Genomic DNA, 17,591 nt, shown 5'->3' on the forward strand with positions numbered 1-17,591 from the left:
GGGCATCAGGGGTGATGCAGCCCAGTTGGGAAATGTTAGCCCCATGGCAAAGTCCACAGTGGTGGAAGGAAGGGCAGGCCCTGGAGCAAAATCACTCAGCCATTCTCCCTGTCTTGTCATTCACTCTTTCTTCTCCTTAATATAAAGGGGGACGTCTACGTCTGCATAGTTGACTTTAAAAATAAACTATTTCTAACCCGGGTCCTTGGTGGGCTATTTAGGTCCTCTTCTGTGGGTTACCAAAGGAAACGTTTAGAATGGCAGCCTCGAGGCGGGAATTTTGCACAGTTCATTGTGGGAAGTCAGCCCACCCAGCCTGACAGCCTGGTAGAGACAATCCAAAAAAATGGATTATTAAGGAAATGCAATTAGGGAGCTACTAAATCCTCTCAAATGCAAGCAAAGCCTAATCCAGCATGGAACCCCACAGGCAGGCAATGACCTAGACCAGTGTTTCCTCTACCACACAAGCAGGCCATATTTAAAACCCTTATTTATGTATTTTTTTAATCAATTGATCATTCCAGTAAATGCGTAATAAATTTATTCAGGGGTAAAGAGATGAAGCCTGTGATTTAAGTGAAGGAATCTTAATTTTTTTTTTTTTTTAAGGCACAGATTGATAGGGTGAAAGAAGTCACTGCATCTTGAAGGGAGTGGTTCCCGGAAGATAATTATGCTAAATTAAGTTTCAAACACATTTTTTAGAAGCATCAATACAAGCTCTATAATTGCCCTACTGAGTCTCAGTCATGCAAATCTGCATATTAGGAAAAAAGAAGCTGGGGCACCCGGGTGGCTCAGATGGTTAAACATCTGCCTTCAGTTCAAGTCATGATCCCAGAGTCCTGGGATCAAGCCCCGAATGGGGCGCTCCCTGTTCGGCAGGGAGTCTTGTTTCTCCCTCTGCCCCTCCCTGTGCTCATGCTCTTGCTCTCTCTCAAATAAATAAATAAAATCTTCCAAAAAAAAAAAAAAAGAAAGGAAAGGAGAAAGAAGTTGTGACCAGGATTATATAATTTTTCATGGACAAACAGTTGCAAAGATGGATAAGCTTGAGAACGTTTCAACGCACACAAGTCCCCGTCACTCCCCCAGGAGCCGCCTGTAATTGATGCTAAGACTCAGTTTGAATGGGGATAGTAGCACCCTGCACGCACTGTGCTGAGCCCCCCTTTTGAGTAGAAATCATGCTTATTTGATGAGATTCAAGAAGGAAAAAAAGGCAACACTGAGAGTCCGTTCTGCTCATCACGAGTCCTACAAGATCTCCTATGTTCTTCATCTGTATCCATCCCTCCTGACAGAAGGCTGTTGTGATACTCAGTTCTCACCTAAGCCCCCACCTAAGCCAGGCCAATCATCAAAGAGAAAAAAGCAGCTTTTCAGTGGAGAACTTTAAAAAAAAAAAAAAGAGTGGGTTGAAATGTCCTTACTTGAACTTGAAAGCTTAATGAGCCTTGGTGCCAAAGAGCGGGAGCCTGGCCAAGTCTGTGAAGCCAACTGTGATATGGCCGAGGGACAAAGGAGAAGCCTACACAGAAGGCCTATCAAATTCTTACCGGCCGCTAAGCCCCAAATCAGCGAGGGCCATAGGGCCCAAGTTTGCTGAGATTCGAGTGAGCATCTGGGTTAGAGAAAGAGCCCCAGACAAAGAGCTGGAAGACACGCTGCGCTCTAACCACCCTGAGTCTCCACCTCATCACGACAAAGGGAGGCGAGAAGGGCTGACCCGGGTCGTTCACCTACCGGGGCCGCCCTGAGGATCAGGAAGGGGATGGGTTATGCCGACGATGAACAAAGCAGCGGGGACTAGAAGGCATCAGTCTGGGGTTGCCCACAACCGGGGCAACCACATACCCCCATTTGCCGGGGACGGTCTCCGGTTTCATTGGTTGTTCCAGCGTCTCGGCTGGTTAACGCCCCCAATTTCACCCTCAAAACCGTCTCGCCTGAATGTCGTCAGTTCGGCGATACGGTCAGTGGGGCCAGACCCCTCTTTTTTTCCTTTTTTATTTTTATTTTTTTTTTTTGAATAGTTGAGGAAAATACCGCAGGTGTTGTTGATACTAGATGGAGTCTCTACCAAGAGCCTGTTGGAATGAGGCAACGGAATGAGCCAGACTCGGAGCAATCTGGTAAAATCATGATCCGCGGGTCCGGCAGTTGCCAGAGATGGCCACTGGCTCAGAGTCTGCAGGGCCGCCTCTACCCTCTACCCGGGAGGCAGGCCTGTTCCGAGGCCTCGGGCAAGCTGACGTCACCGGGACCGTGGACTACGGGTGACTGCCACTTCTTACGTCTTCTTAGCTCCCTTGGCGTCCAGGGCACCACGCTTCCCGGGGGCCCCTCTCACCTCTCTAATGCCCCATGGCGAGCTTCTCCGTCTCTCACCCCTGACCCGGGGGCAGGCCTCCTCAAACTGCTGCTGCTCTTTCTTAACGTGATCTTTGGTGTCAGACTCAGACTTTGGTGTCATCACCGTTGGGCCTTGATAAGTCTAACAAATCATACTTGCAAAAGCGAAATCCATGGCCTCACCCCTAAGCTCCAAGCCCTTGTCCCCAGTGGTCTACAAAGCCGCCCCCTGGACGGGCTATTTCCCAAACTCACCTGAAATTACAACGTCTTCCAACAAACAGGGTCATCTTCAGTGAGCGCCAGCGGCCCTAGTCTGCTGGCCCGTTAACTGAAACACTGCGGTTATTTTTGAGCCTTTTCTTTCATTTATCTGACTCCTCTACCCTACCAAGTCCTACTGATTTCTTCAGGACTCTTCTTATTTCTATTGCTCTGGTGGAGGTCGAACTCAAAAATTTTCCCGTGGCTTCAAGGCCCTCAATTTTGCCCCTGCCTCGTCCTCCTCTCCACCTACCCTCATCTCACACCATCATCCCCGGCCACCCGCCCCACCCCACGTCCTACATTTTGGTCAAATGAGTCTCCTTGCGATTCCTCCAGTGCACGAGCTTCTATCTTAGGGAATTCAGACGCGTTACGCTGCCGCTCTAGGCTCCTCCCTACTTCCCTCTCTCCTGGCTAATCTCTACTCTTCATTCAGGTCTCTACCTTCATGTCTCTTCCACAAGAGAAGCTGAGGTTTACATCCCGAGGGAGTCAGGATCTAGAGTCCAGATCTGAGCGGGGCGGCCCTACTACGTGGTTTTATTGCATCGTGTCCTAGGCCTTCCAGTAACTTGCTGGTAAGTGGGTTCCTACAAAGGTTGGTTGAATGAAGGAAGGGATGCCCCCCCCCCCACACTGTCAGGCACGTCCCTCCCGGGGAAGCCACGCACAGCACACTGCTCCCTGACTTCAGACCTCGCCTTCTGCTCCTGCCTCCATCCGGGATGCCCTTCTTTCCCCTCAGCCTATTCTCGTCTTCGGTAAAATTCTGTTGATGTAGCATCTCCCCAGTAACCGTCTCCCAAGCTGTAACAATCTCCCTTTGTTTGCCTTCTTATTAAATCCTGGCAATTAAAACTTGGTCGGTCTCATTTACTCACATGCTGGCCTCCGCGGCTACTTAACTGTTTCCATGCATGTGTTCGGGGCCCCAAACGCATCATAAAACTCTCGAAGATCCGGATCGGGCCTCCCGTTCCCTTTTTATGACCCCTCCGTTCCTAGTCTGAGACCGCGCAGAACACGGTCACTATCTAACAAATCCTCCATATGGCAAAATGTCTCCATGCAAAGCCACCCCGTCCGAGAAGGGCCAGGACACGTCTGTGGCACACCACATCTCACGCTGGAACGGGGACAGCAATCCAAGGCAAGCCTTTCTTCTCAGAAGAAGCAGCTCATTCATCAGTAACGATATAAACAACTGTTTGCCGACAGATTTCTTATCTTCAGAAAATTATTTCGCCGACTTAAGAACTGAGACAAAAATCCACTGAGACGTGGTCGAGGGGTTCCCCGTTTGCAGACGGACACCCTCAGGCTTTGCGTTCCATGAAAACGCATCTGCAGAATGAAACCCGTTAAGTGCAACCTCTATTAACCCCGAGGCGGATGGAGCTGTAACGGAGAATCTTAAAGAAAATAGATGTTTCAAAAAAATAAAAAATAAAAAATAAAAATAAATAAAAAATAATAATAAAAAAGAAACTAGATGTTTCTATGCTGCGGGCTTTAGCCTTCAAGGATGGGGCTGTTCCTCATGTGAGAGTGTATGGGTGTGTGTGTGTGAAGGGACAGGAGGGGAGTGGAGGGAAGGGGGAGAAGGAGAGGAAGAGGAGGGCAGCGGAGTGGAGGGGAAGAGACAGGACAACCCCGACAGCACCGCTAGGACGGGGAGAAAGTAAAGGTCGCTGACGATTGGTACCCGGGGGCAACAGGTGCCTGTGACACAGGCGTCGGGTGGGACCAGGGTCCAGTGGAGCAGACCCGACGACAAACAGAAGAGCTCTTCCCTCCGGGCCGGGCCGGCTGTGATACAGGCTACGGCCGCTTGGAAGCCAGACGGGAACCTGCTAACGCCGCCTGGACGGTTCCGGAACAGCTTTCCAGAGCACGAGACCGCAGGAGGCTGGACGGGGTGGGAGGAAATGACATCGCCGCGAGGGCAAGGTCGCGGTGGCCCACACAGTCGGTCTAGGCCCCCAGCTCCGGCAGCCGAGGCTCGTTATTCACAGATGATCGGGTCTGTAAAGGGCCCGGACCTCCCTGCCCAGTGTTTGATCACAGGCGACGCAGGACAAGCTGCGGAGCAGGGCCCAGCTCTTCACCCCTCGGCTGGCAGCCACCCCAGAGAAAGAGCTGCTGGGCGCCCGGTGACACAGAATGGCACTGACTGTGCCGTATCCGTGATAACCTCGGGCCTGTTTCCAGTGGTGACAACGGCTGGTGGTCCGGAGCGCCAACCCCGGGCCCTGCCGAGCGCCGCGGCCCTCCCGCCCTCGGGTCTGGGGCCTCGTGAGCGAGCGAGCCCCCCATTTCGCAGATGAAGGGACACAGCGAACAGTTCAGCGCTCGCAATGCTCCAAGCGCTCCACAGAGACGTTCATTTATCCGCATTATCAGCTCACCCGGGCCTCCCATCGGCCCTGTTTTTGCTCCAGTCATGCCGCTTGTTCGGCTACGGGAACCGGGCTCCGGAGGCCGCGGGAACGGCACGGGGACGCGTGTGACACGGTGTTTTCTGACCCGTTACAGTCTATTTCGCACAGTTCGATAGGATTCGAACTCAGGCCTCCGCAGGGCACTGCACTTGCTCATGAAAGCACGGGGACTGGCTTCGGTTGAGTGGACGTCGCGGGATGGAGGCCGAACGGAGAGTAAAGAGGGTGACAGAGGGAGGGTGGGAAGTCACGGCCGAGCAGCAGAGCCCGCGCCCTGTGACAGGTGCCCCTGCGGCCGCAGATGCCCCCGTGACCCCGCCTCTTGCCTATTCCTGCCACCCCGAGGCCTTGCCGGTAGCCGGCGGCCCGTTCCCGTGCATGTGGTGTGCGACATGCGTTCTGTGTGGCATTCCCACGGCGAAGGAAGGGGAAGAGCATCCTAGGAGAGTCATAAGGAAGGGGCGCCCCGGGCTCAGCGGTGAGCGTCTGCCCCGGCCCAGGCCGTGACCCCGGGGTCCCGGGTTCGAGTCCCGCACCAGGCTCCCCGCAGGGAGCCTGCTTCTCCCTCTGCCTGTGTCTCTGCCTCTCTCTCTCTCTCTCTCTGTCTCTCAGGAATAAATAAAATCTTTAAAAAGAAAGGAACATCATAAGGAAGAGAAAACACACGTGCCGTCCTGGCCTGTGTTGATCCAAAAGGCTTCCACAGGGAAGTGGAGGGATCCACAGGATCCCTTCCACAGGGAAGTGGAGGCGCGCGTCCAACCTCGCTGTTGGAGGGTCGGCAGCCTCCCCTTTTGCCTCCTTACTTCATGTGTCTCCGCACACGACTCTTTTCCTGAATCATCTGCTTCTAGACGCGGGTGCGTGCATCACCCCTACGGGATTCCTGTCACTTTCCTTTAAGTCTAAAATTTTTTAAAATAGTTGGATGGGCGGCGCGGGGGGAAGATTTATAAAAAAGTCCTGGGAAAACCTTTCCTGAAAAGCTGTCTTAGTCTCCTAAGTAGCATTCTGGTGCTGTCTGAGCCCAAGGACCTGAGTCTAGGAGGGGGACGGTCCCACCTGAAACGCGGCACGGCGCCCACGGCCAGTGCTCTCCGTGAGCAGCCTGCGCCCGTGGGCCATGTCCGCCCAGCCTCGCAACCCGCAGCCCCCCAGAAACGGGAGGACCGTCACCATGGCCCCCTAGCTGGGACACGCAGGCCACCGCTGCGCCCTGAGCTGCACGGCAGGTCCTCGAGCTCCCGCTAAATGGTACAGTCCGCGTCACGGAAACCACTCAGAAGGCTCCTTTCTGGAATTCTCTCCGAGCAGGGCGAGCCGGGTGCTGGGAAGCAGGGCCCGGGGGCGCCACCATAGGGGCTGCTGCTCGCCGCCTCCCTCCGAGGCCCTCCAGTGCTCGGGGCCACCTGCAGCAGCTGGTCCCTGCCTCTATGGCGTGACCCTGTCGCCACTGCAGCCCGGCCCTGCTTGGACCACACGTGTTTCACAGGCCGTCCCGTCACATGAGCATCTAACCCCCACACGTCCAGGGTACATTTGGGGCGATGAACGGTCACAGCTAAAGCGCGTCGGCTGTCCCCGGCCTGGGCACACGCAGCCCGCCGTCCGCTGCTGGTGTCGCAGCCAGAGGCCGGGTCCCAGGGCTCCCTGGTGCTGCTCCCTCCCTGCCTGGAGCTCCCTCTTGCCCCGGAGCCCCAGGTGCCCCTGGGCATCCCTGTCCCCAGGCTCCACCTGAGAAGGCCTAAGCCGCACCCTCGACCGCTCCCCTGCACCCGCTCCCCCTCTTCGGGAGGCCCCCGGGCACCCAGGGCTCATTTCGGGTCCTAATCTCAGGTCCCAGGATCAAACCTGCACTGGGCTCCACGCTCGGCAGGGAGTCTGCGGGAGATTCTCTCCCCTCCCTGCCCCTCCTGTGCTCATGTGCACGCACGCACGTGTGCGTTCTCTCCAAAATACATAATCGTAGAAGAAAAGGAAAGACCAGACCACCCCAAGCACTCGCGGGGTGCCTACACCCCAAGACCACCTGCTGTCCTTCACATCACCCCCTGCCCTCTCCTCCCTCCACACTCAGCCTTTTCTGCACCAGCCCCGGGCCTCTTGCTTCTCTCTCCCTTTAACATCCCAACTGTAGGCTCAGGACAGTCTTTAAGAGCAAAAGCTAAGAAACCAGGCCCTGGATGTATTTCTCATCCATACAGCCTCAGGCGGGTTAGTTAATCCCCCAAGCCTCCACTGATCGCCTCCGTGCAGCGGGTATGAGGACAGTCCTCACAGGCCACACGGAAGTTTGGCAAGAAGCAAAAAACCAGACCCCAGACCCCAGACCCAGAAGGAAGCCCTCTGTTTGATGAGAACTATGAATTTCTTCAGACCCATCAACAGCTCAGGAAATGTTTAGTGAACAAGGAGCATGACGTCTCCCCGGCTGGACCGGCATTTAGGGCCAATCCAACCCGGACAAAGGGAGGAGAGTCTGTCGAACAAAAGGAGTCATTCACTGACGCTGTTCATGTGTTCCTCCGCTGGGGTCACAACACTATTACAGGACACCAGCTGGGCTTCTGTTCTGAATAATACGAACTTGAAAAGCTCCAAAAATTTTTATTTTATTATTTTTTTAAGATTTTATTTAGGGGATCCCTGGGTGGCTCAGCGGTTTAGCGCCTGCCTTTGGCCCAGGGCATGATCCTGGAGTCCCGGAATCGAGTCCCGCGTCGGGCTCCCTGCGTGGAGCCTGCTTCTCCCTCTGCCTGTGTCTCTGCCTCTCTCTCTCTCCATGTCTATCATGAATAAATAAATAAATCTTTAAAAAAATAAAGATTTTATTTATCCAACAAACTTTAAAAAGAGGGCTCGGGCAGCTCAGTGGCTCAGCGGTTTACCACCAGCCTTCAGCCCAGGGTGTGACCTCAGGGTCCCGGGTTCGAGTCCCGTGTTGGGCTCCCTGCATGGAGCCTGCTCCTCCTTCTGCCTGGGTCTCTGCCTCTGTGTGTGTGTGTCTCTCATGAATAAATAAATAAAATCTTTTAAAAAAATAAAATAAAAAGAGGGCTGCATGTTATGAAAGCCTCAGTCTCTGAGGAGCTGAATTGCTAGTTTTTGAAATCTGAAATTACAGGGAGTTCTTCGTACAGTGTTGCGTGTCACCCCATTGGTGGAGGGTTCCAAGCCAGAACCCCTTAGTCACCAGCACCCAGGAGGTGCCCTCTGGTCCTAGAGAGCGGCACGGCCTTGCACACCCCCATCTGCTCTCAGACCCGGGACCCACCGTCAGGGAGCCCGCGCTGTGCTCAGACCCTCCGTCCCTGCCGTCTGGTCCTCGCCGTGAGCCAGCAACCCCAGCGACGGCACAAGGCCTCACCACGCGCTCCCAGGACCCAAGGCCCAGGAGTCACTGCTGCTGATCTCAGCCTGGCCCTGCTCTGCCCAGAGAGGAGGGGACCTCTTCCTCCTGTACTGCCCAACCTTCAGCGCGGTCAGCCCCGGGGGTCCTGCACTGAGGCTCTCATCTGGTTCTGCTTTCTCCAGCCGTGGCCCCAGCTCTGTCCCAATGGCCCAGGTGGAGACGGGCTACATCTGGTGCATGCGCCTTAGCACCCTCTCTGTGGGTCCCACAGGGAAGCCAGGACTCGCCCCAGTCCTCCGACTCCTGCAAGTACCCCAGGGACTCCCATCCTCGGCGGGTAGGAGGCTTAGACAGTAGCACACTTCTCTTGAGCCTGGCCTAGTACTGCTCAGTGACCCTTGTGCAGCCTCAAGTCGGCCAGCTCCCTCCGCCTGCCCCTGGCTGTCCGCAGTCCAAACCCTCTATTTATCTAAAGAGGCCCCTGGCTACATTCTGTGCCTCCACCTTGTCTAACCATAGTGTTTCCTAACCTGGCCTGGGCCCAAACCCCATCCCTCCACCCCTAAACAGCCCCAAAACTCATCAACGTGTTTGGGAAAGGCCCACGGAGAGCACCGCTGCTCACAGGACTGAATCCATCCTCTAACTTAACCTTTTCATTGAGGGAAGAAGCAACTTATTTTCTTCTTTCTTCTTCTATTTTTTTTTCTTTTTAGAGATTTTATTTGCTTATTTGAGAGAGAGTGAGAGCGCACGCACACAAGACGTGGGGAGGGGCAGAGGGAGAGGGAAAAGCGGGGAGCCGGGATGCTGGGATCCTGACCTGAGCTGAAGGTAGTCGCTTAAGCACTGGGCCACCAGGTGCGCCGAGAAACAAGTTCTATTCATGCAAAAGTGTCCAGACCCAGAGCCTTGTCTGCAGATGAACCTGCCCAGTCCAAAGTCTGGGAGGCAATACTGAACCCTGGCAGATTTACTCGAGGGAGCGTCGTGGGGAGGTGGACACCTACAGGGACCTTTGGAGCGAATGTCAGTTAAATAAAACTTGGTACCAAAGACCCACTTCAACAGAGTTAAGAGACCACAACGTACATAAACCAGACCAGATTCAGTCCGTCCACATCAGGAGAAAGCTAAGCCCAGAACCATCGGAGAAGCAGGTGTTGGAACACAAGGGAGGTGTCTGTGGTCTGCCTGCCTTTGTCTCCACTGAGATGCTAAACTACTTATGGTTCATCTAAGAGATGAGCTCTGATTGAGGTTTAATAAAGGGAAAAGAGGGGCGCCTGGGTGGCTCAGCCAGTTAAGCGTCTGCCTTCCGTTCAGGTCATGATCCAGGGTCCTGAGATCGAACCCCACATTGGGCTGCTTGCTTAGCAGTGAGGCTGCTTCTCCTTCTAAAAAAAATAAAAAATAAAAATAAAAATAAAAAAATAAAGGGAAAAGAGGCAGTGAAGGAAGTAAAAGTATGAGAGGAGCGAAGAGGCCCTGCAGGAAGGAATGCTTGGAAACAGCAAGCAGGGCATGCGCATTTCTCCTTGAAGAAAAAAGGACTATTGACTTATTTCACTCAGCATAATACCCTCCAGTTCATGGGATGAGCACTGGGTGTTATTCTATACATTGGCAAATTGAACACCAATAAAAAATAAATTTATAAAAAAAAAATAAAATAAAGGTCATATTTTAATAATAATAAAAAGAATTTTTGCATATCCAAAAATAAATAAATAAATAAAAAAGAAAGGATGATGGGGAGCAGGGAAAAAATGCTGGTGTGAACTGTGTTGAAAGATGCTGCATAAGAATCAACATTTTGTATGGCACGTGATTCTTTAGAGCACCTCATCCACGTGATCCTGTTGAAATTCACAAAAAGTCTATGACATAAGCAAAAGTGATCACTTTTTCTTACCATTTTAGAGGAAAAAAAAATTGAGACTCACGGAGGTTAAACGATTTAAGGGGTACAGTAAGGCTTGAGTTTCTAGTTCTCAGGTTCCAAGGCCTGAAGTCTTTCGACTACCTCAGTGGGTCCCAAACAACATTCCGGAAGTCGCCAAAATCAGGGTGGATTCATTCTATGTAATTTCACTTACATAAAGTTCCAGATGTAAGGCAGGTAAATGTTATGGTGATAGAAATTACGGTACTTTTCTAGAGGAGGTTGAGACTGATCGGGAAGGGCGGGAAAGAACCTGCCGTCCTCCCTCTAGGTCAGGTGTAGGCTGCAAGCGTGTACACAGTTCTCAAATCCCACCAGACTGGGTTTTTGAAGCTGTGCATTTCCTGAGGTGCATTTCACCTTAATGGAACAAAAAGCAGTATCCAAATTACAGAACCTATTAAATTCAAAATTTGAGATCTGAAAGTCTATGTCCATCCATCTCTAAGCATTAAGGCTCTTGCTTATTTTGTGTCTAGAACCACTTCACAGAGAGCTCCTGAACCCACCATACCAGCAGCACTTTATGACAAAATCTGGTTTTGTCATAAAACATAAAAATTAAACATTACAGTTATTGTTCGCATTTGACATTTGCCAAGGGCATAAATTATTCAAAATAAGTCAGGGGAGCAAGCCCGGTGAGGAACATTACCTGTCACGTTTTAAGATGTTGTAAGTGGATGCATTTTTTTCACTTGGCATAAATTGCTTTTGTTTTGGGGAAATAGGGGGAGAAAAGCTGCTACTTTTACTACAATTGGGTCTGCATCCTTTCAATTACTTGGGCCCAGATTCCTACATAGTAAATGATGGTTGGAGCTAAAGCAGCTACCAGATACTTCTTACCTAATTAGAAAGTCCCCATCACTCCCTATCGTACACTCAAACTCCCTCACTTACTTATATTTACTGCCTGACCCAGTGATTTTTTTAAAATTTCAGAATCAAACTATGAATAAATTCAAAATAAAATACAAAGTTTTCAGATGAACTGAATAGCACTAATGATTTTTCTTAACAAAAACAGACTGAATAATAGACTATACTTACTCGCAGAGGAGGATTCCATTTTCTAACCCTGTCCGAAAATCTTTGTCACCAAAACTTCTGCCGGTTACTTGCTGGAAAAAGAGAGAGAGAGAGAGAGAGAGAGAGAGAGAGAGCATAAATTTTTCTTTTTCAATCAGGAAGCTCAATGATTTTTTTTTTTTTTAATATTTAAGAGGCTTCAAATAACTGGTGACATTTCCAAGAATGGGGAAAATCTGTTAGGTCTGAATTTCCTTTCCATGTGTAGCTTTGCTGAGATCAGCTAATCTTAAATTTAGACCATTATTTTGAAGCTTTTTCCTACCCAATACCTTAAAAAAAAAAATGTCTGTTCTTCCTGATAAGGATATTACTTTTGGGGCTTGGCCATAATAAGTCAAGGCCACGGCCTCAACCCACACACTTTCAAAAAAGTCTGCAGAAAGCACCACCTAAGGATAAAGTCTCTATTTGTTAAAACATTAAAGGGGCAGAGGAGGGGAGGATACAGACACTTAACCTCAAGAGACAAACATCAAGACAGGAATATGAGAGCCAATACCCATAATAATTTGGGGTGAAAGAGGAAAATAAAATCTGGAAAAGAATGAGTAACAGCCCAGGACTGATTCTTGATGCCTCTGGCTCTCAGCAGCCGTTCGACCTAGGCACTGGGGCACTCACTGTCAAATATAAGAATACTGAGTATCTACAGTGTGCCTGATAAATATGCATACTATAAACCCTAAAGCAACTTCTAAAGTAGCAAAATAAACACAGTATAGTTAATAAGCTTGGAAAGGAGATAAACTAGAACCATAAAAAATACTCCTAATAATTAAAAAATGCAAAAAGAAAAAAGAGGAAAAGAGAATACAGAACAGATAAAAAAATAAAATTAAGTGACAATACTGTAGACTTACACCTAACCATATCAATAAGTGCATTAAATACAAATGGCCTAAACATCTCCAATTGAAAGACAGAGATTATCATATTGGGAAAAAAAGCAAGAGCAAACAATGTGCTGCCTAGGAAAAATGCAGTTTAAATATAAATATAGGGATCCCTGGGTGGCGCAGCGGTTTGGCGCCTGCCTTTGGCCCAGGGCACGATCCTAGAGACCCGGGATCAAATCGCACGTCAGGCTCCCAGTGCATGGAGCCTGCTTCTCCCTCTGCCTGTGTCTCTGCCTCTCTCTCTCTGTGTGTGTGTGACTACCATAAATAAATTAATTAATTAATTTAAAAAAATAAATAAATATAAATATAGCAGTAGGTTAAAAATAGAAGAATGGAATAAAAATAATAACATGCTAATGCTAATTTTGAAAAGCTGGATATTAATATCAGACAAAGAAACTTTTAGAAGAGTAATATGAAAGACAGACAAAGTCATTTCATAATGACAAAGAGTTTAGCTAATTAGGAAGACAAAAAAAAAAAAATCCTAAACAGTTTTGCATCTAATAAAAACTTCAAAATACATAAGCCAAAACATATATCTTCAAGGAGAAGTAAACAAATTCACAACTAAAATTAGAAATATATTATCTCTCTCCCACAAGTGATAGAATAAGCAAACAAAAAATGAGTAAGGATATAGAAGACTTGAACAACACTGTCAACCAAATTGACTTACTTGACATTTCAACAACACTTCACCCTACAATAGCAGAATACATGTTTTTCTCCTTTAGTTCACAATGAACATGTATTGAGGTAGACCAACTTCTGGGTCAGTAAACAAGTCTCCACACACTTAAAATAACTCAACCCATAAAAAAAGCATGTCATCTGACTACAATGGAATTAACTTAGAAATTAACAACAGAAATATCTCTAGGAAAAAAAATCCAAATAATTTTAGACTAAGTAATGCCATGTTAGCCCACTGATGAAAGAAGAAATAAAAAGAAATTAGAATATATTTTGTAGTGAAAGAATATGGCAACATAAAAATGTATGGAAAGACACTAAAGCAGTATTTTGGGGAAATATATAGCACAAAACACCTGTAACAGAAAAGAAGACCTTAAATTAATGAATTTTGTTTCTTTCTACATTAATTAAGTCCAAATTAAGTAGAAAAAAGGGGGGGGGGGAACCATATCAGTTGCAATCAAATCAAATAGAAAACCACAAAGCAATAAAGAAAAATCAATGAAATCAAAAGCAATTTACTTGAGACCAATAAAATTGGGAAACATCCAGCCAGGTTGATAAATCTTTAGCTAATAGAACAGAAAATCTTTGGGTTTTAGCCAGAAGAGAAAGACACAAATTACTAACATCAGGAATGATAGAGATGACATCATTACAGATTTTACAGGCATTAAACAGATAACAGTGAATTTTATACATGAATTTATTTCAATATATTTACCAACTTAGATGCACTGGATAAATTTCTTGACACAAACAACCCAAGTTCGTTCAATAAAGAAACAGGTAACTTTCCCCAAAGAAAATGTCAGTCCCAGAAGGTTTATCTGGTAAATTACAACAAATGTGTAAGGAAGAAGTAATGCAATTCTACATAAACTATTCCAGACAACTGAAGAGGAAAGCATACTTCCCAACTTATTCTATTAGGTCAGGATTACCCTGATTCCAAAATCAGGCAAAAATATTAAAACATGCACACACGCATGCACACACACAGAAAATATGCCAACATGTCTCTTCGTGGTGGGAAGCAGGTGTGATTTTTGTTCTCTTTTTTAAATTTTCCCTACTTTCCTAGAACTTTCAAGAAAGAAAGAAAGAAAGAAAGAAAGAAAGAAAGAAAGAAAGAAAGAGAAAAAAGAAAAATAGTCCTTTGTTAATATCTTCTCATTTTTACTTAAGGGAATGTGAGAAAATGGATAAAAAGTAGCTTGTAGTTACAGTTTGCAAATATCTAGCTCTCTTCCTAAAATAAATTACGAAATATCTCTTTTAAAAAGCTAAGATTTTTAAACACAGACTTTAAAAAATTTAGCATTTTCTTTCCTGACTCTATTAGTTCTAATTTATATTCTTAAAACACCACTAACATGATCTGTAAAAGTAACCTTTTTGGGAGCACTTAATGGGATGAGCACTGGGTGTTATTCTATATGTTGGCAAATTGAATACCAATAAAAAATAAATTTATATATAAAAAAAGTAACCTTTATTCACCAAGAAGTGATTAGAAGGTTCTGAAAACATTTTCCCCAATTCTTTACATTTTTATTATAATTTGGGGTGCTAACAGTGGGAACCCAGAGGGTTTACCTATATCTATTACAGAATCTCTGGCCAAGATAACCCAGGTCCCTCTCCATTTAATGAGCCATGATAATGGGCAGGGTCATCAGAAACACAATCAGACATGGACACTGCATGTGAAACGCTCAGAGAGGAAAGTGGATACCTAAAACTCATATCCTAAATAGAAGGTAACAGGACTATTTAGATTATAAGAAAACATTGGTGGTCCATGGATTACTCAAAATTCTCATGTACTATTTAAAATTATGTTGTATGTGATGCATGGCTCGGAAGACACGTCAAGGAGACTTGATTTAACAGCCAGTCTGCTAATTAACATCCTCCAGGGTGTAGCCGCATTAAATTCAATTTCCCGACTGCCAACGCTAGAGGTGGGAACGGGGCCCCGTGCATCTGGAGGAAGGTCATTTCTGCCTCTGTTCTTCCTCTCTTCCTTCCCTGCTCCTGTGTCCATCAGGCCACAGCCTTCTCACTGCTCTCTGCGGACCCTAATGCCATCCTTTCTTCCGAGCCCAAGTCATTCAGTATTGACGGGTCTAGATCTTGGTTAAGAAGGTCAACAGTTGAATAGACTCCAGAGATTCAACAAGGACCATGCACTGAAGAGGCAGGTCCTGAGACCAGCAGCAGCATCATCTTCCCCTGGAATCAATGTCAGAAATACAGTCCAGCCCTCCTTTCCCTCTACGAGATCTACTTAATCAGAACCAACATCCCAAAAAAGACCCCCCCATGTGACTCACACGCACAGGAAATTTTACAAAGCCCTGACCTCGCCTATGAACGTGAGCCAACAGCTCAGCATCAGAAAAGGACGACCTTCCACTGGAATCAGGATTTCGGACGTCCTGTCTCAACAACCCCTCTCAGCAACATCTTTCTGTTGTGTTTACAATGTCACACATTGTGTATTTTGACGCTAAAGACCGTTAATTACTGTTCCTTTCGTGACAGCATTAAACCATTGCTATAAAAAATAGGACTGTCAAGAATCAACCACGGGCACCCACGGTCCAGGAGCAGCGGAAGTGAACAATCATCCCCCAAAAGCTTCACTAACCTTCCCCCCTGGATCCCAACTAAGGCCTCTCATTAACCTTCCAGACAAGGCACTGGCCAAGCCATGAGCTCCCGATGACTCTCCAAGGACGCTGAGCAGGATGGGGAAGACCCAGGAAAACTCTTACTACGGAGAGCCTGAGGTGGGGACAGAGAGAGGAGTGGTGGGGAGAGCACCCAGGTTCAGGAGCATCCCAGGGCTAGCAGTGGAAAGGCAGCTTGAAATGTCAAGGACGCCTTATCATTTCCCCCAGATCCTGCTCTCCACTCCCTGCTGACCCTCGCCTATCTGACCATTAGTCCTTGCAGCTCCATCCTGGCAGCTGTTCAGCTTTGCCATGCTTGACCCCTCTCCCTCACACCCCGTCACACCCCATCACACCCACCAACAAATTCCGTTGGTTTTCCCTTCGGAACTTAGCCAGGACTCAACGGCTTCTCACTGCCTCCACTCTACCACCTACTCCGAGTCCAGATAAGTCTCTTCGCTGGCCTTCCTGCTCCCACCCTTGCCTCCCTTCCCTCTACTCTCAATGGAGCAAGCCCGGGTAACCTCGTGACGTTAGATCATGCCACTATTGCACTTAAAATCCCTCAATATCTCCCCATCTCACTCACACTAAGGGCCAAAGTTCCTACTGTTCCCTCAAGGCCTTCACCAGAGAAACAAGCAAGAAACAAATAAAAAAACGAATACAAACCGCGGACCAAACCACTGGACGCCACCGTGAGTGGCTCTAATGACCTTGTGCACACGTCCTCATTCGGAGAGATCCAAGAAGCACTTATGCTGGCACCTATGTCACCAACTGTGCCCTGCGCGCCTTTCGGGAAAGCCTAAGACCAGATTTCTTTCCCTGCTTTATGCTTCAGGATTAATTCATTTTTATCACTATCCAAAATAGTGGTGATTTACAGCAATGGAGGGACATGTGGCAAATGTCAGATTAAAATAATAAATGAGGACGCCTGGGGGGCTCAGGGGTTGAGCATCTGCCTTCAGCCCAGGGCATGACCCCGGGGTCCTGGGATAGAGTCCCGCGTCGGGCTCCCCGCAGGGAGCCTGCCTCTCCCTCTGCCTGGGTCTCTGCTTCTCTCTCTGTGTGTCTCTCATGAATAAACAACATCTTTTTTAAAAAATAATAAATGGATAGCTTAACAGAACACTGGTGATTTTGGAGGAAAAGAAATGCTTCCATCTACCTGAGAAATTAAACCAAAAGCAGAGGAAGCCACCACAGTTGTGTTATCCCACTATTTTACACAAGGAATTATTAAGTAAACTCATCTGTATTTGATTTCCTTCTCATTGAACTAAAAGGTAATTTTATATTTCTGAGTCTGTGCATGTCGGTGGCGCAGCTCTCAACCATTCAAATCACTGAAATATGGAGGGCTTAAAAAAAAAGTCTACTAACACAACCACACAACTGGATGGTAACATTTTTATGTGTTTCTAATGTAACACATTATATACCAAAATGATACACTTTGCTAACTACCTTGTTACACTATTATTAATTGCCAGGAAGAGTTAAAGACTCCCAAGAGCCAGCCTCTTGCTCATTATCATTTATACGAACTATATTTCAGAAATATTTTCATTAATCTTCAGTTGTTTGTTTGTTTGTTTTTAAGAATTTATTTATTTATTCATCATAGACACACACAGAGAGAGAGAGAGAGAGAGGCAGAGACCCAGGCAGAGGGAGAAGCAGGCTCCATGCAGGGAGCCCGACGCGGGACTGAATCCCGGGACTCCAGGGTCACGCCCTGGGCCAAAGGCAGGCGCCAAACCGCTGAGCCCCCCAGGAATCCCCCAGTTGTTGTTTTTTAAAGCAATCTGGTGGACAAACTGCAGTCCCCTAATAAACTGCATG

At 47.7% G+C, this 17,591-nt stretch overlaps 1 protein-coding gene across 40 annotated transcripts in view; it reads right to left on the reverse strand.

Moving 5' to 3' along the window:
- LIMCH1 (LIM and calponin homology domains 1) overlaps nt 1–17,591 on the reverse strand; it is a 300,514-nt gene that overhangs the window by 167,932 nt on the left and 114,991 nt on the right. For 36 of the 40 annotated variants that reach the window (XM_072749119.1, XM_025986053.2, XM_072749121.1 and 33 more), the window contains one exon: nt 11,417–11,487. The exons of the other annotated variants lie outside the window; for them this stretch is intronic. In XM_072749119.1, the coding sequence (XP_072605220.1) occupies nt 11,417–11,487 (71 nt within the window). The remainder of the gene's footprint in view (nt 1–11,416; nt 11,488–17,591) is intronic. 40 annotated transcript variants of the gene reach the window in all.

Source organism: Vulpes vulpes, chromosome 2 (genome assembly GCF_048418805.1).
Source record: "Vulpes vulpes isolate BD-2025 chromosome 2, VulVul3, whole genome shotgun sequence".
NCBI lineage: Eukaryota > Metazoa > Chordata > Mammalia > Carnivora > Canidae > Vulpes > Vulpes vulpes.